General features: G+C 28.6%; 1 protein-coding gene across 6 annotated transcripts in view; it reads left to right on the plus strand.

The window, feature by feature from the left end:
• The window catches only part of LOC129960846 (E3 ubiquitin-protein ligase HECTD1-like), a 92,687-nt gene that overhangs the window by 47,564 nt on the left and 27,462 nt on the right, over positions 1–17,661 (plus strand). For 2 of the 6 annotated variants that reach the window (XM_056074534.1, XM_056074538.1), the window contains exons 21-27: positions 6,120–6,263; positions 8,112–8,207; positions 8,348–8,610; positions 10,535–10,717; positions 13,071–13,338; positions 13,466–13,556; positions 14,945–15,458. In XM_056074534.1, coding sequence (XP_055930509.1) covers positions 6,120–6,263; positions 8,112–8,207; positions 8,348–8,610; positions 10,535–10,717; positions 13,071–13,338; positions 13,466–13,556; positions 14,945–15,458 — 1,559 coding nt within the window. The remainder of the gene's footprint in view (positions 1–6,119; positions 6,264–8,111; positions 8,208–8,347; positions 8,611–10,534; positions 10,718–13,070; positions 13,339–13,465; positions 13,557–14,944; positions 15,459–17,661) is intronic. The other 4 variants (XM_056074537.1, XM_056074540.1, XM_056074535.1 and 1 more) reach the window with 3 other exon arrangements.

A 17,661-nucleotide genomic window follows, 5' to 3' on the forward strand; every position in this document is an offset into this window, starting at 1 on the left:
AATGATTGGTTCTTGTCTATTTTCCACAATTAAGCAGGTCAGATATGGTCGTTATTTGGGGGGGGGGGGTGCTCACTTAGGAACACAATATGCTGTTTCTTTACTTTTTGACTCATGAATTTGATTATTTACATTTCACTAAGTTGGATTAATCACAATATATATCATACTTTCAAATAAAACATTTTAAGAATTTTGATTTTTTTTTTCTTAATTTTTTTTTAATTTGGTGAAACGATTTAGAAACAATTCTCTACAATATTTTTTAATCTCTGGATTAGATTTAAATTCTTTCCGCAATTTTTATGAAGATTAATCCATTGTTAGAAATTGTGATATGGAGAATCTGATAAATGTGATTAATAATGTGATTTACAGGTATTAACCCTCTCGATTCCAGCGGGGCGGTTTGCGAATTTACCCTATAACATCCACGTGGGTCGGTTTGGGGCGGCTGCTAGCCGTTTTAGGGGAGATGGGTATTAAAAGCGGTACTCTACTGACCACTCCAGGAGGTCCTCGTTATCTTCGACACTCGCGGCTTTTTCACAGTAGTTTCCTCTGTGCCTTAGGGCGGTAGGGGTTGAGGAGGAATTCACTAAATAGGTTGTTGGCGTATATTTTGTATTTTGAAAGGGTTTTAGTTTCTATTTTCACGTGTTGTTAGCTCAAAATTGGAAAGATTTTATGGCCATTTATAAAAGAAATTTTCCACTGAAGTTCTCTGGTAACGATGAATGATATATAAGGATACCGACGCGTTGTTTATTTTTCGGACAAGCATCAGAAGCCCTTTTCAGTAGTAAGACTATTGTAATGATTTAAAAACAAACCATTGCATTGTCAATGCGCCCTATTCACATCGCAGTTTTCTAACAAAAATGGGTAGCAACACTTGTTACTATGGAAGAAAGTCGTTTTTCACTCCAAGCATCTTATTCTGTCATCAAAGGACTGTCGGAAATTCTGAAGTCGTGTACAAACTACCGCTTTTAAAATAGAATTAAAAGACAAAAAAAAAAAAAAAAAAAAAAAGATTGGGAGTATTCTTTATCGCCCTCTTCAAAGAGTGAGATAAGTTATATGAATACTGAGTTCCTTTTTAGAATGCCATTCTGAAAATTTCTCTTCAGTTGTGAATTTCTACTCTTTATTTTATGTACTGTGAATAGGGTGTTTGGATTATCAGAGTAATTTTTGTATTGAAACTCTTATTATTTCTTCATTATGAGTAAAAGAAATCGTGAACACACTTAAGAAGAAATTAAAGCAGTTTTACTTGATTCTGATGAAAGTGACAGTGATCTATCAGCGAAGATGAGGTTGGCCAAAAAATTATACTTTAGCTGATCTCTTGTTTATTCTAAGTAAAGAAGTAGGAGATGAAACTAACTAGGGTCAAATGATACATTGTCAGAGATAGAGATGAGGAGTCAAAAAATGTTATATAATGTACATATTATCAAAAATTTGCAAATGATTACCTCGTGTGTAAATTTGTGGAAATTTAATATGAAGCTTTCGTTCAAAAATTTAACAATACTATAGAAAACTTCACATAACATTTTAAAATCAGAAATTCAGCTTGAAAAATTCAAAATGACAGTTCATACTAGAAAAATAATATTTATGATGAATGTAATTTTAAATGTGTTAAATCTTCATATTTAGTTTATGAAGAATGTAATGTTTTTGTAAAATGTTCAGGCTGAAAACTGAAGGAATGTGTTTTTGAAATATATTTCGCTGAGTAATTTCCTACCCCGAATTTTATTTCCTAAATTTTTGTGTTTCAGTATTAAATGAAGTTTTAAAAATATGTTATCTCATCTATCGAAACAATTCGATAGATGAGATATATAACGTTTGACGTAATATGTTCCCTTGGTTAGAAAAAAAAATTTAATAGTTATATTTTAAAAGATTAGTAAAAATGAGTGGCAAAATGAAGATATTTTTTTAATTTATATTTACCCTACATTCTTTTTCGATTATTTAATGTAAAAGCAAGAATGCTTAAGGTTTTGGGGGAAAAAAAAATGTGAAAACTTCTTTAAAAATTTAATTAAAGTTTTTAAACTTTTCTCTTAGTATCACTATCGAAAATGCAAAATAATATTTTATATTTGAAAATTCAATAAAGATAATCGTTTATACTAAAAAAAAATGCTAAAGACAATAAAAAAAAATCTTAGCAGAGTGTTGAAAGAACATATTATTTTCGAAACATCTTTCAAAAAGAGCAATGACATTTTTTTTTTATCCAACGATTGTTTTTATTTCGGTATTAAATGAAGATTTAAAACATTATCTTGTTTATCACTGAAAAACATTGACATCTATACTATGTAAAAAAATGTACTTATTGCATTGATATATGTATAATGTATGTTTTACATTACTATGTAAAAAATTTTTACATGGTAATATATGACATATTATTTAATTTTGGCAACAAAAAAATGTAAAAGCCTATTGAGAATTAAATGAAACATAAAGATGTTTTTGAAATTGCTAGTAAAGCCAGTTTTTATTTAAATGGTTTGGAAGCCTGACATAAAACTTACAAAAAAAACCCCCCTATTTTCTAAATTATAGAATAAATTTCAAATTTTTTGCAAAAAAAAAATACACCACAAAGATGATGAGCGAAACAATTCACACTAAAAAATATAAATACATTAGAATAAAACTCTTAAGCCGATGGAAAATGAATCTCGTTGTCGAAAACCGCAAGGCAATTATTTAAGGTAGAGCGTCGACAGTTTTATTACTTCAGAGTGCGGGGGGTAACTGCCCCTCAGCTAGGAAGAGTCCATGTCTTTCAGAGACACGCTGAGAAAGTCTGGATGTTAAAGGGAGTGCCACTTGAAAAGTGCTTGGATGTTAAAGAGTTAAGGTTTTTTTAAAACTGGATGTAGTTATTAAGACCTAGAAATTTTTTTTTTTATAAATTTTACAAGTGGTCCTAGATATTAACTTAAGAACATGTTTTTAGATGGTCAAATGTTACAATTTTTGACAATGTGTGATTTTGTTTTACTTAAATGTACATTAATAAATTACTGGATGAATAAAATTTCCAGTGCTCGAGTGATTGGCTAGATTTATTTTTAAATATTCTTTAAAGTTTTATTAAATGCAACATTTTTTCCTTCAATACATATTAAATAATAATCACCTAATGCAAATAATTGTTAGTTTATGATATGTAAAATCAAATAAGATCGTATGAAGTAAGAATAGATTTTAAATTTGCAAATATTTTTAACTTTTGAGATCTTTCTAACCGATTTTATTTGAAATTAGGTATTCCTTTGTTGAAATTATATTGTTTAAATAACTTTTGGTGTAATTTTAACTGTATTAATGGTGCAATTTCGTGCATTTATTAGATGTGCGTCTAGAAAGTGTTTTTTTCCGATCAAATTTAACTTCAATTAAAATGTATTTATTACAAAGATTAATGAAATAATCCCATTACTATCTGTACTCTTTTGCTACTTATCGGGTGGATGATAAATGCCTTTACAATAAAACTTGGTGGCTTTGAAGCAAAATAGTCACTGAGCTATTTTTGCATATTTTCAACTTTCGTGAACTTCTGATCTTTCAAATGTGACGGCATCGATCTGAGAAAGTGATAATCAGAAAGAGCCAAGTATGGAGAATATGCTGCATGCTTGTCAACTTCGCAGCCTAAGGAGAAAATGAGTTCCTCAATTCGTGTTTCTATATGTGGACAAGTGTTGTCTTGCAACAATATCACTTCCCGCCTTTCTGGCTCATAAATAGCTCCCCCCCCCCTCCTTTAAAACATCCCTTAATTTGATGAATTTTTCCTGGTAACATTCAGTTGAAACAGTTTGACCAAGTTCTGGAAACTCGTAGTAAATGACTACTTTTCAATCCAACCAGACACACAGTAATATTTTTTTGACACGAATATTTGTTTTTGTAGTTGATGTTAATGACTGTTCTGGATGAACCCTTGCTTTTTAATATTTAGGAATGGCATACAAAATCCGTCTTTCATATATTATATTTATTTTTTTTCACAAAATTCTTTTGTATGGAGAAAGCAAATTTATGCAGATGTCAACTCTTCGGTTTTTGTTTTCTTTTGTCAATTTATGACGAAGCCATTTCCCTTCCTTCTGTAACTTCCACCTTGCATGCAGTCGAAGTGATATTATTTTGTGAGTAACTTTAACTTTTCTGCACACTCTTATTAAGGTTGGCATGGATTTTCATCCAGTAAAACTTGTTCTTCGTTTTCAAAAAGAAATTTATTTGGATCTGAAACGTGGGACGTCCTTCAGACTAAAGCTTCCATCATGAAATCTGGCAAACCACCGTTTTACAGTTAAATGATTCACAGAATGTTCACCCAAATTAATCACTTCCACAGATTGAGTACTTTTTTTTCATTTGGAAACCGGATAGAATGCAATGGCATAAATTACTTATAGACATCCAGGTCTTATGAAAGTAATGCATATGGAATGACAGCTTGCAAATGGCTAAACTTCTATACTTATATAAAGCTCAGTGTGTGCGTAGTATTGGCGCTCTACAGGCCAGACCGTTCGACCTACAGGTACCAAATTCGGCACATGCATACCTTGGAGGTCGGGAATGTGCACCTGGGGTCCCTTTTTTGAATTTTTGCTTAAATTTTAATTATGAATTAAAAACAAACTTTCCCGCCAAAAAAATCTTCATTTCCCCACTGCCAAATGAGTAAGGCTTCAGTTTTTTCCCTCACGCTCAAGAAAATAGGCTTAAGAAATTTTCGACAGATTATTTCGAAGGATTCTGTTTATTTTCTTACTGTTTGATGCATTTAAAATTAAACATTGTTAATTAATCGATCTTTCAGATTCATTCTGAAGTACTTTTGAATTAAAATAAAGCAGAATAAAGGAAATTAAAAATTTCTAATCTGCATAGCGTTGCTGGAGTAAAAAATTCACGCATTTGTGTTACCATAATTGGCGTTGAAAATTCACGCATGCGCATTGTGTTCTGATTGTTGACAACTATTTTCAACGGACACGGACTTGGTTTTGAAGGCTTAATATCTTTTCGACAGATTATTTCAATGTTTCTGTTTATTTTTTTAGTATTTGATGCATTTCAAACTAAACATTGTTAATTAATCGATCGGTTCATGATGAATCAGAGAAAACTTTGTTGAAAAATTCGTGAGATATTATATAAATTAAGAAAAATATTCTTTAGTGTCCATCAGGATTAAATACTCAGCGACTCTGTTTTCAGTACTCATATTAAAAAAAATGCTTCGTTTCAGTAAAAATAAAATTATTATATGTATTGCAGTTTAATCATTTCCACTTTAATTTAAAGCATAAATTCTACGGGAGCTAACAGAAAATTGGAGAGATGCATATTACGTTATGGCTGAAGGCCTTTATAATATTATGAGTGAATTATATGACTATTAAAATTTGAAGTTTTAAATATTTTAATGAAGAAGCAATTAAAATGGGAGTTCCAAAGGCGGCTGGTACGTAATAAAAACAATGTCTAAGATACATGTATTCGAAATGGTGGATGAATCGAATGCGTTTAAAGTATAGTTTTTAATGCAACCAACTTCAAAGTGCAGTTTCTACTTGCACACTTATTATTATGGAAAATTTATTAAAATTGGAAGAATCAGAGTATTAACTATAATTCGTTTTGGAAAGTGCTGTTAATTTAAAAACTATTGTCCGTAACTTCTTGTTAAAAATTAATATGCTTTGTCTTGCATGTTGCAGTTTCTAGATTTGAACTATTCTGTTCAGTTAACAATAAGTAATTTTGTGTATAAAGTATTTATTTATGCTTCTGCATTGAAGAAGTAAACTTATCCATCTGAAGGAAATCTGACAAAGTCAGTTACCATATGCTAGCCTTGCAAGATTTTTTTTTCTGTTTAAAATCTTATAGGAACTACATTTTTTAAAATTTAATTTTTATTTATTTGAAAAATCAAGAATGGACAACTATTTGTAATTCTAAGATTTCATCTTTAAACTGAAAATGCAACTTACATTGTTTTATTACCATCAAGGTTTTCTAAATTCATGTTTATTATTTTTATTTTTTAGAACTGTTAATGAATGGGTCAACCCAGCTCAAGTTGGTCTTGTCATGGTTACAGCATCAGAAGGTAGAAATCTACCTTATGGTAGACTTGAAGATATTCTTAGTAGGGAAGCATCTGCTCTTAATTGCCATACAAACGATGATAAGTAAGAAACAGTTCTGCTATTTTAATGTAATGAGGTATTTTTGTTATAACATAATGTAATGTACTTTCTGTTTTACTAAAAAGTGCAATTATTTAACAATTCATAATTATTTGCATTAACTTAAGAGATTATTTATAAGATAAATGAATTGCTAAGCCTGTTTAATTTTACTGGGCTAAACGTCTGTTTTTTAATCCTCTTTGTGCTGTTGCATGGCTTTGGTTTTGAAGAAGTCTGGCTTTGAAATAAAAATTTAAAACTTCATAATTTGTGCAACTATTTTAATTCAGAATTTAATTTAATTAATCTAAATTTTGAATTTAATGCTAAATTATGTGTGTAAGGAAAATAAGTTAAATAATTCTGTTTCAGATTATAATTCACAATGATTTTTCACCTCTGTTTCTGAGTGTTGTTCGTCATTTTCTAAGGATTTTATTTCTGCTTGACCATAGTTTATTTATTTACTTTCTGAATATATGAGCTCGTTTACATATGTATTTCTGAGTTTAGTGAAAAACATTTTGAAGAACTGTTTCTAAAAATTTGTTTGCTGTGATTGTCAACTGGGTAAAATTTGTTATTGCTTCTAGTTTCATTAATAGTTCTGTTCTTTTATTAGTCGTTTTAACGTCTTTATGAATTTAATTTCTGTGGAGTGAAAAAATAAAGTTCTGACAAAAAATTTAATTAGATGTTTAATATTTGTTTGAAGTAATGTTATTATGTGTAACATTAAATGTTATTGAATTCTGTATCCCTTAAGGTAACTTTTTTCTTTCATTGATTAAATTTATGCATCATGCTTAAATTCACATGGCTACCTTTTCCCCCACATGGAGAAAATCTATAACCTACCCAGACCCTTTCATAATAAACATAAATATCCTTTCAAGACTTTTACACACATGCTGTATCATCATAGATAACATAAAAAAGCATGTTCTAGAAATGGTATTTTAAGGTGCAAGTAATTTAAGGTTCATATGTATGGACCTCAAGTTTGAATGGATTCGAACAGTGGTAAAGACTAAAAATTGTTTTAAAACGACCCGCATAATAAACATTAACATATTATGTGCAATAATAACAATTTTAATTACTATGAATAAGGATTAAAAAATTAAATTAAAAAATAAATATACATCCTGGTGAATATCATTTTTGGCATCCATTTATATGGGAAAATTCCCTTTTCCATCTAATTGCAATTCCTTCATTGGTTGTTCACAATAGCTCTTTGATTCATCTTTTCTCATACTCATAATTTTCTTTTACTCCTTTTAAACTGAGGTCCACATCATGGTTCTGCACACAAATCAATAAATTACAAATTTTACTACTGTAATGTGCCTTAATTATTTAAATAATCATGAAAATTGCTTTTTCATCCATGTTTCTTGATGCCATTTTTCTATGTTAGATTTTTTTTAAAAATCCCACTTATTTTGTAAATAATTCCAGTTTTGTGCTACCATCTATTGGTATCTTTTTTAAAGCTAATTCAGCTTCCTAGAACATTAAATGGTTTAAATTTTATTTTCCGAGTTGAAGAAAAGAGGTTCATTTATGTGTACCTAAGTGCTGAAGAAGATAATCGTCTGTTTTGTTTCTCTGTAATGTGATTGTATTTATGCGTGTAAGTTTATATTTATATGTTAAATTACAGTTGAAGTGAAACATTTAAATAAAATTCTTTATGCATTTGTCCAATGCTGTTTATTGTATCTATCTGTTTGTTCATGAACAGTAATATTACTTCCAGATTTCTTTTTATTTTTCAAATTGCTTTTTAGTATCTTTGAATGTATATTATATGAAAACTAGACAATTAGAAATTTTAAAAAGATTTTCTTGCCATAGGAGAGCTTGGTTTGCTATAGATCTTGGCCTGTGGTTAATACCCAGCCGATATACCTTGCGTCATGCCAGAGGCTATGGAAGGTATGGAATATTTTTTTTTCATTGAGTTGTTTTCAAGTTATTACAGAAAAAACAATTTGTTCAAAAAATTTACTGCTTCTTCATATGTTATGAGATTTAACTTCAGTTTAAAGTTTTCTTAAGAGATATGTATTTTGTAGATCTGCTTTGAGAAATTGGTTGTTTCAAGTATCAAAAGATGGTACAAATTGGTTGACATTATTCACACATGTGGATGATTGTGCTTTGAATGAACCTGGATCAACTGCTTCTTGGCCTTTGGAACCTCCTCCTGAAGAAGAACAAGGCTGGCGTCATATAAGACTTCAGCAAACTGGAAAAAATGCTAGTGGACAAACACATTATTTGTCTTTGTCTGGTTTTGAAATTTATGGTACTGTAACTGGAGTATGTGATGATTTGGGTAAGCTATTTTTTTTTTTAATTTTAAATTTTTGATTTGGTAATTGCTCTAAATGTCAAACTAAGCCCAACCTTGGCTAGTTTTATTATAAAAAGACTGAATTCTATTAAAGGTCAAATTAGATTTTGAGCTTGTGTGTGTGTGTGTGTGTGTGTGTGTGTGTGTGTGTGTGTGTGTGTGTGTGTGTGTGTGTGTGTGTCTACAAAAATTCAAACCATGAGTCACTTTTGAAATACACTTTTAAAAATTCCATTTTGAGTTTTTAATTTGTTCATGGTGTATGGTTAAGGCAAAACTTTGAAATAAATGTGGTGAACTAAATGATCTATGAACTTAACAAATATTAATATTCATTTTATTCAAATGGATATCAATATTTGGAGGAGAATGTATATCAATACTAAAGCTCACCATGCCCAAGGTGAAAAAACTTTATATCTTTTTTTCAGAGCTAAATTGAAAGAATTAAAACTATTTCCAGCTTTCTCCCAATTAATTCTGAATTCAACCCTCCAACCAATGGACTTAGAAGCCATTCGAAGAATATTATCCTTCATCTCTATATCATTTGCCTTTTTATTTACAGATTTATATTTTATTTATATATAAAAATACTCCAATTTTTTTTCATTCATCTATATATTTAAATATGTATATTTACTTGAAAAAATGTTTTTAAAATCCTTTAACTCTGTTTGCATGCAATTTTATTAGAGAACTTATGTGGATTTTTTTTATTTAGCGAATATGCTGATCATGTTTCATTTTCATTTGAATTAATATAGTTTAAAGAGATTCCAAAAGCAATCAGAAGGCATCAACGATTTGGTGAGCCGAAATGCTTAAAATTTACTAATATTAATTTCTCTAAAATATAAATTTTGATTTTTTTAGTTCAAATTCCAATTTTTTTATCTTTTGTTTTGCTAGAAGATACAATGCAATAACATTAAATCCTGCACATTCAGCTTCCATAAAATTCATTATATTTTTATAAATTATGACAGAAGGATTCTATCCTACGTTGAAACATTATAAAGGCGCACTGTAACCGTGAGAATTATGTAATTTATCATAACTGTGCAAAAACACATTTCTGCGATATTTAAATTCTGCCTTTTCATTTAACACAGGGAAATTTTAATAATTAATTAATAAAAAAAAATTGATAATTAGATTTTTGTCAATGTTATTAGCCTTTTAGTAAGGAATTTTTAAAAACCAGATCCTAATTTTTAATTAATACATTATAAAAATTAATATCAAAATGAATTTTATTAATTATTTTTTCTGTATTCATTACATTTCTTTATAAATATTTACCGAGCTACATGTTATCAATAAAAAGAAATCATGAAGTGTTAGAGAAATTGTCCTTGTAATTATTTACTAAAAGAATTTTACATTACAATCCTTTTCTAAGTAATTTTTATACATCATAAATTAAATTTTATTTTCTCATTTTGGTTATGCAAAAAATGTTTCTGCCTTATGAATTTCTTTAAAACTTTGGAACTGCGTTTTTCGAAAGTTCCTCATCTTCTTCATACATTGTGATTGAAAGAAACATTGCTCATTACTATTGCGCATATATAGCAAAAGGAAACTGAGACATCGAAAAATGCAGTTCTTCTACTTTTTTCTCACAGAAAAGAGATTGTGTGTGTGTGTGTGTGTGTGTGTGTGTGTGTGCGCTATATGTCCTGAATACTTTGAAAAAATAGTGATTAACAGCATCCTTAAGGGACCTTTTCTTAATATATAAATATGTATCAGTTTTTGTAAATGTTTATATGTTATATGTTTAAATTTAAATTGTCTTAAATTATAAAACTTTGAGTATGCAAAAAATGTCATGTATATTATTCATTGTCTTGAATGAGTATTCTATCACTTCATGTAAAATCAACTATATAATAATTAGTTTATATAGGGAAAGCTGCAAAAGAAGCTGAAGCTAATTTACGACGTCAGCGAAGATCTGTAAAGCAGCAGCTGAAATACATGATTCTTGGTGCTAGGATTGTACGTGGGCCAGACTGGAAATGGAGAGATCAGGATGGCAATCCTCCTGGTGAAGGGACGATATCAGGTGAATTACATAATGGTAAGGATTATATTGCTAAGCTGTGGTATATAAAGTGAAAATTTTCTTACCATGGGTGGAAGTTAGTTCTCCATTTTTGCAAATATTTTGTGATCTTCAACATTTTCTTATAGTCAGTTGAAGTAGAGCATTATAAAATTGGTCTAGAAGTTTTTGATACTCAATCTGTATTAAAATATATGAAATTTGTTTTGATGTCATTTGAATATCTTGTGCATGAATATGATGCATGGATTTAGCTGCTCCAAAGTACAAACTTTTACCATATATTTTTTATTCTTTTTGGGTTCATGCTTATTTAGTTAATATTGTTTTCATGATTCTAATTTATATCTGTTGCTGTTCTTGTATTTGAATCACTCATTTTTCCCCCTTCATATTTTAATTTAAACTTGCTTATTCCTGTTAATTGTTTTCAGAGGATATAGATTGTTCCATACAGTCATAGTGTTGATTATTAAAATCGTTTAAAAAATTGAGATTGGATTCAATAAAGGCTGTGGTGATGAAAAGAAAATGAATAGGAAAATTAAATTTGATAATTGATAAGTTGAACTTTCTTATCAAGATTTAAAGATGTCAAGATATTGAACAGATATATGTGTCAAGATAATGTGTGAACTGTTATTACTTACAATGATAGTTCATGAGATGAAATAATGCAAGAGAATTGCAAAAATGCTTTCCTATTTGTAATTTTGCCTATTTATTTAATTTATTGGTATACTAAATTTCATTTAGAAATAATCATTTTTAGTTATGGAGGAGGGTTTCAGTGCATTATATTTCTAAGAATCTGTAATTTTATTACCATGTGATTTAATAATATATTTTCTTTTTAGATTGTTAAAAATGTGAAAAAGTCAAAACAGAAGTATGTACTTTAATCGTAAAGGGGAAAAAATCACACATGCATGTAGATTGAAATGTAATTAATATTTTAATTGAACAGTTAAAAAATAGACATTGGACAGTTCAAACATTTTAGGATAGTTACAAACTGGCTGTCTTCTACAATTAAGAAATTAATCGTCTAGCATTACAAAACATTTGTAAAATCATCACATGTTTTATCACCTGGCACAAGCCCCTTTCTGTACTTAAAAAGTAAAGAACTTATGAGGTAATGGTCATTTGACATTCTGTCCTGTGTACCAAACTAATAAAACAAGTCTAGATGATTAACTAGTCAACAAGTCTAAAATGATAAAAAAGCGAAAAAAGATAAGAAAATATGAATATATTTTGGGAGTAAATGCTTAAACTCATAATCATTTCTTCATTTTATCCACAATTTCATCACTTAGTTTGCATTTATATGCTGGTTTTTTACATTTATTAATTCCAGTAATTTATTTAATTCCAGTTTGCATTTTCATGAATTGATTGCATAATGATTAATAAAAAACCTGTCGAATATTTTTTTCACAAATATTTTTCAGGAATTGGGGTTTATATATAATATAATTCATAAATATCGGAAATGACTGTTTCAACGCTATCTCTGGCTTTGAACAAAACCAGCCAAAGCTGTACTTTTTTCTATTTTGATTATGTATGACATTTTCACTAATTTTGATTTTAGTTTGCTAATGCAGCATGTAGAAAATTTACTTATGAAAATAACAGTTGAAAAGTACTTTTCAGCTGGAGTAATGATGTTACTGATTCTGCCGCCTTTTGAAATAATGACTAATTGTTCCTTACTGTTCCATACTAGGCCTTAAACTATTGTTCAGGTTGGTGTGAGTTATAAAAGAAGGGGGAGGGCTTGGGAGCCCATACCATTTTTCATTAGCATAGTAATTCCAAGAAATTTTTAGTATTCTTTGAAGGGTTGTAAATTCATGTGGAAGAAGCTCTTTGCATTGCCTTGTGATAAAGATGTAATAGACTGATACCAGATTTTACTGATGTAATATAACTTTCAAAAAAATATTCATAATATTTCATTTTTTTAAACTAAAATGAATTCACTAATATAATTTAAACTAATTATTTACATTTTTGTTTATCTATTTAAATTTTATAGTTAGCTATAAACTAAATATTTTAAATACCTTTCATGAGTTTAATGTTGCATTATTGTGCAAGATTTTTCTGAGTTGTGATTGTGACATGGTGATTTAGCTTATCATTGAATGTAAGCATTGGAAATGTAAAACATAACATCTTTTTTAAAATGGTGATAAAAATGCTACAAGTTGAAGGAGAAATTGACTTTGCTTATTTGTTTGGGGCAACTATGTGTATATTAATATTGGTAACTGACAGGTAGTGTAGGGATTTTCTATTCATTTTTTGTGTTGCTTCTTTTTTTATTATTCTGTTATAGAATTATGTAAAATTTCAGGTTGGATTGATGTAGCTTGGGATCAAGGTGGTGCTAATTCTTATCGTATGGGTGCTGAAGGAAAATATGATTTAAAACTTGCTCCTGGCTTTGATCCTGAAGCTCACCTTGCTTCTGCTGCAAGTTCAGCATCTACCATAGCTAGTTTAAAGCAGCGTGCTAAATCAGTGACTTCAACTATTGGATCATCCTTGACTTCTGCTGGAATTAAAGTAGCCAGAACTATAACTACTGACTCATCATCAGCTAGAGGCAGTGTGTCAAGCAGGTAATTTATCTGTTTTTTTTTTTTATATGAAAAATCATGTTTTTTTTTTTTTTTAATTTTATGTCTCCTTAAATTTTTAGTGCTTTGAAATAACAACACTCTAAATAAAATTTTATTTTTATTAAAGTACCTTTGGAACTTGTGAAGCATCAGCATTAAGCATGGTTTCTTCTTCCTCATCAGCTTCTGATCAAGCTAATGCATCCGAACATGTAAAGGTAATATGCAATTAGTGTGATTAATAATTTTGTTTATTAATACATTTTTAATATATGTTTTGTTTTTGTTTGTTTTATTTCTCAAATAAAATCCTTTAATTTCAGTGTATTTAAATTATGTGTAAAGTACTTAATTTCATAAATAAAAATTTTCTATTTATAGTAAGTATTAAAACCTCAAAAATTTGTATCTTGCGTACTTTTTTTATTTAAGAAAATGTTTTCTTCAATCTGCATTGTAAGCCCCAATTTTTGGAAAACATGTACATTTTTTATATTTAGTTTTAGGATTTTAGTTGTGCAGTATAATCTCATAGACCTTTTTTTTTAAACTCATTATTCCCATTTGGGAACAAAAACTGTATTTCATTTATATATGAAATCTTTTGGTATGGTCTCATACTTTTCCATAAATAAAGCTAGTCTGTGAACTATTGATTGATATTATTGAAAAAGAAATAAGCACAATTATATGAACAATTTTAATGATATATTTCAGATCAAAATGATTTCTTTTTATTATTTTTGAATCCCAGTATTAAAGAAATCAGAAATTACAAATGTTAGTGATATTATTCATATTCCGAAATATAATGTCAGTGAAATCATTATCATTCATTGTTTCTGCCAGTTGTTTATTAATAATCTAAGCTATTATTTGTGTTCAGAAACTTATCTTTTTTTAAAAAACATATTGAAATAAATCATGAGTGAAATATTGCTTGTGAAAGAGTATCTTTATTTGAATTAAAGAACTGCAATTGAACATTTATTAATGGAAATTTCGAAAATTAAAGTAAGTTTAATCTTTGTTATTTTAGGCTTTAATAAAAAACATAATTTTAAAAAAAATGTAGGATAAAATTGCATTTTCCCATATTTTTATAGATCTGTAGAACGAATATGTTTGCAATGTAAGTATGTAAATTAAATCTAATGAAATGAATGCAAAAAAATTATAATGGGAAATATATTTATCCACAAACTATTAGTGTGATAAATGTTGTATCAGAAGCTTTCTTGTAAGAAATGATTGTAAGATTTATGTTTTATTAAGATTTGTTTACCGAAATAAAGTAAAAAGTTGTCGTTTTAATTTTTAAAAAACTGAATTATGTATTTTAATGGGCATATATGGAGAAGGGAACATTCATAAGTTAAATGAGAAATTATTGAATAATCTCTTACATGTTTCTGTATCAATTATTTTGCTATGGCTGTTTAAATACTATTCATTATTTCTCTTAGTTGGCAGAAACTTTTGATTGAATATCACAAGCAAAAAATTGAAACTTTTTGTATAATGAAAATGTATGGATAAGGCTGAAATCTGAAATATATTTAAGCTATCCGCATGGATGTTATATTTGTTTTTCTTTCTCTTATAGCAAGCCGCTGAAATGCTAGCAGAAAATGTTCTGACAAGTGCTAGTGCTGAAGCTGCTGTAGCGAGTGCTGAGCCTCCTGATTTTGAAAATAATGCTACCTCCTTTAAAAAATCCTTATTAATGCGGCATGAATTTGCAGCATCTATGGGCATTGGTTTGTCATCCACAAAAGAGGAATCGGAAGATTCTTCCTCTATTAGAGACTCGATTGAAAATTTACATTTATCTGAAAACATGCAAAGGCCTTCTCCTAATGAGAGAAATGTTGATAATCAGCTTCAAAATTCTAGAGACTCAACTTCTGCAGGAAATGCTATGAGTGTTAGTGCACCAAATTTGTCGAACACAAATGTTAGTGATTCAACGGTTAGTCTTCTTGAAACATTTGCTGCTATAGCTCGTAGAAGAGCTAATGGTAATGCATCAAATTCTAGTGCAGCAAACTCTATTTTCAATAGAGGTTCTAATAATGTTGGAAGTCTGGTGCGCTTAGCTCTATCATCAAATTTTTCAGGTAATTTTTTTCTCCCTCTTTTTTCCTATGTGTAGACGCTCTTAATATTCAAAGTAACTTCTTGCAAACAGTGCATCTGTGATTGAATATTTGTACTTGGAGAGAATTAGAGTATAATATTCTTGATATTTTTCTGTGTATGGTTTAAACTTCAAATGTGGAATCGAGAATCAGTTCAAAATTTTAAAAGAATATCTCTCTTTATTGCACTCTTCATTATAGCTTACAGAAGATCCCAAATACCTTGATGTTTGAGAGTTTGGAAATTTTCTAGCAGAAAAAGTAAATGCTTATGCACATATACAATCGTTACTGATTGCTTCAAGAATGAAATATATTTTCAAGTGCTTAATGGTATAGGAGCTTTATTCAGAATTCTTTTTCCCGACGTTAAATGAATTAATAAAATTTGGGTCAAGTCGATTCTAGTTTAGAGTTCTTCTTTGTAAATGCCTGCCATTTCAGTTTATTAAATTCTCATCTCACAATCAGCAAATGCCTCTCACGCTTGTATTTTATGACATTTACATAAATAATTATTGGTATCTTCATGTTAAAGTTATTGTATTATTGTTAGATTCTATTTATTTATTCTTTTGATTTTTTCCCATTATGTTTTTATAAACTATTTGAGAAGCAATTTTGATTTTTTTTTTCGGTTTTTAATACAAAGGCATTTTATTTTTGATGTTGTTAATTTGAATAATTTTAGCTTAATTTAAGCACTATAAATGTTTATATTTTTGTATTCCTAATCTACTATATTAAGAAACGAAACTTCATTGCCGTTTTGAATTGTGATTGTAAATATTCTCTGTTTTAAAACTATTGAAATGGAACTAAGCACAATATTAATTCAGTTTCTGCATCTCCTTTTTCTTATACAGCTTATAAATGGTTGATTCGACAAAATGTAGTGGGCTTTGTTGCTGTGCTTAATTTTATTTTCTTGTTTTAAAAACTGAAGTAGTTCTTCAGTATTGTAATGAAATTCTTATATTTACTTCATATGACATTTTACAGGCTATTAAATATTTCCATCAAATTCAAGAATTTAAACAAATTAAAATACCTGAAAAATATATGCTTGTCCCTCCCCCTTTTTATTAGTTATCTACAAACATTTTGCGATATTTTTTTGTAAGCTTTTGATTATTTGTAAAGATTTAACAATGAAAATGCAGGATGGATGAAAAAAAATTTATAAATGAAGTTTCCATTAATTATTATTGGAAAAGGGGGGATTAAGTTAGCAGAGATGGTTTATTTTAAAGAACTGCTAATATTTTAAGGTTATTTTCCTTTATTGTAATAACAAATAGAATGTAAAAAGAATGTTATTTATGTTGAATTATGAAAAGAATTTTATTATGAAAAGAATGTTGTTTTGTAATAAATTGTTTTTCATTAGATGTATGTATGCAAATTTCATTGGGTCAGCCCAAAATAGGCAGAATTATTTCTGATGAAGCTATATATTCTCATGAAGTAAAAGACTGTTTAAAACACATTATGAATTGCATATAAAATGTAATACATGCATATTTGTGTATAATGTAATTATTTCTAAGTATGTTAGACTAACTTTTTCTAAGAAATGTATCGAACTTAAATTTCAGATTGACTTGTATCATTTAACTTTAAAGTGATATTAATACATTTATACTAAGGAGCATCAAGTTCACTTACCAGAAACGTCTTGTAAAAATGCATTAGCATCACTGTCTTTGGAAACATTTCACTTATTATAACCATTGATTCATTTCAGTGCACTCACTAGATTCTAGAATGCTCTTGAATGTATTATATTTAATCGGTGATATTTCAGCACTACTCAAAAACCCTATTCAGATTCATTTTAGACATTTAAACCATACTAGTACTATTATTAAACCATATATATATATATTATTTTCTTGCACAATAAATAGCTCTTGTAACCTAGTGAATGATAATATACTATATTTTTTCACTATAAGTATAGCGATACTAGATTTTCCCTGTTGGATTTACTGAAATTTCATTTTCAGACCTGAAGAAGTTGGCAATATGACGGAAAAAAAAATTAATAAATATGTGGCATAAAATAGAGAAAATATAGGCTTGTTCTTGAAGGAAACTTAATAATTTGCATGATACATTAAGAACTAAAGGGCGGTTTTGTTCTAATTTTCATATTATAATTGTTGCTTTTATATTCTTC

The sequence above is a fragment of the Argiope bruennichi genome, chromosome X2 (assembly GCF_947563725.1).
Source record: "Argiope bruennichi chromosome X2, qqArgBrue1.1, whole genome shotgun sequence".
Lineage (NCBI taxonomy): Eukaryota > Metazoa > Arthropoda > Arachnida > Araneae > Araneidae > Argiope > Argiope bruennichi.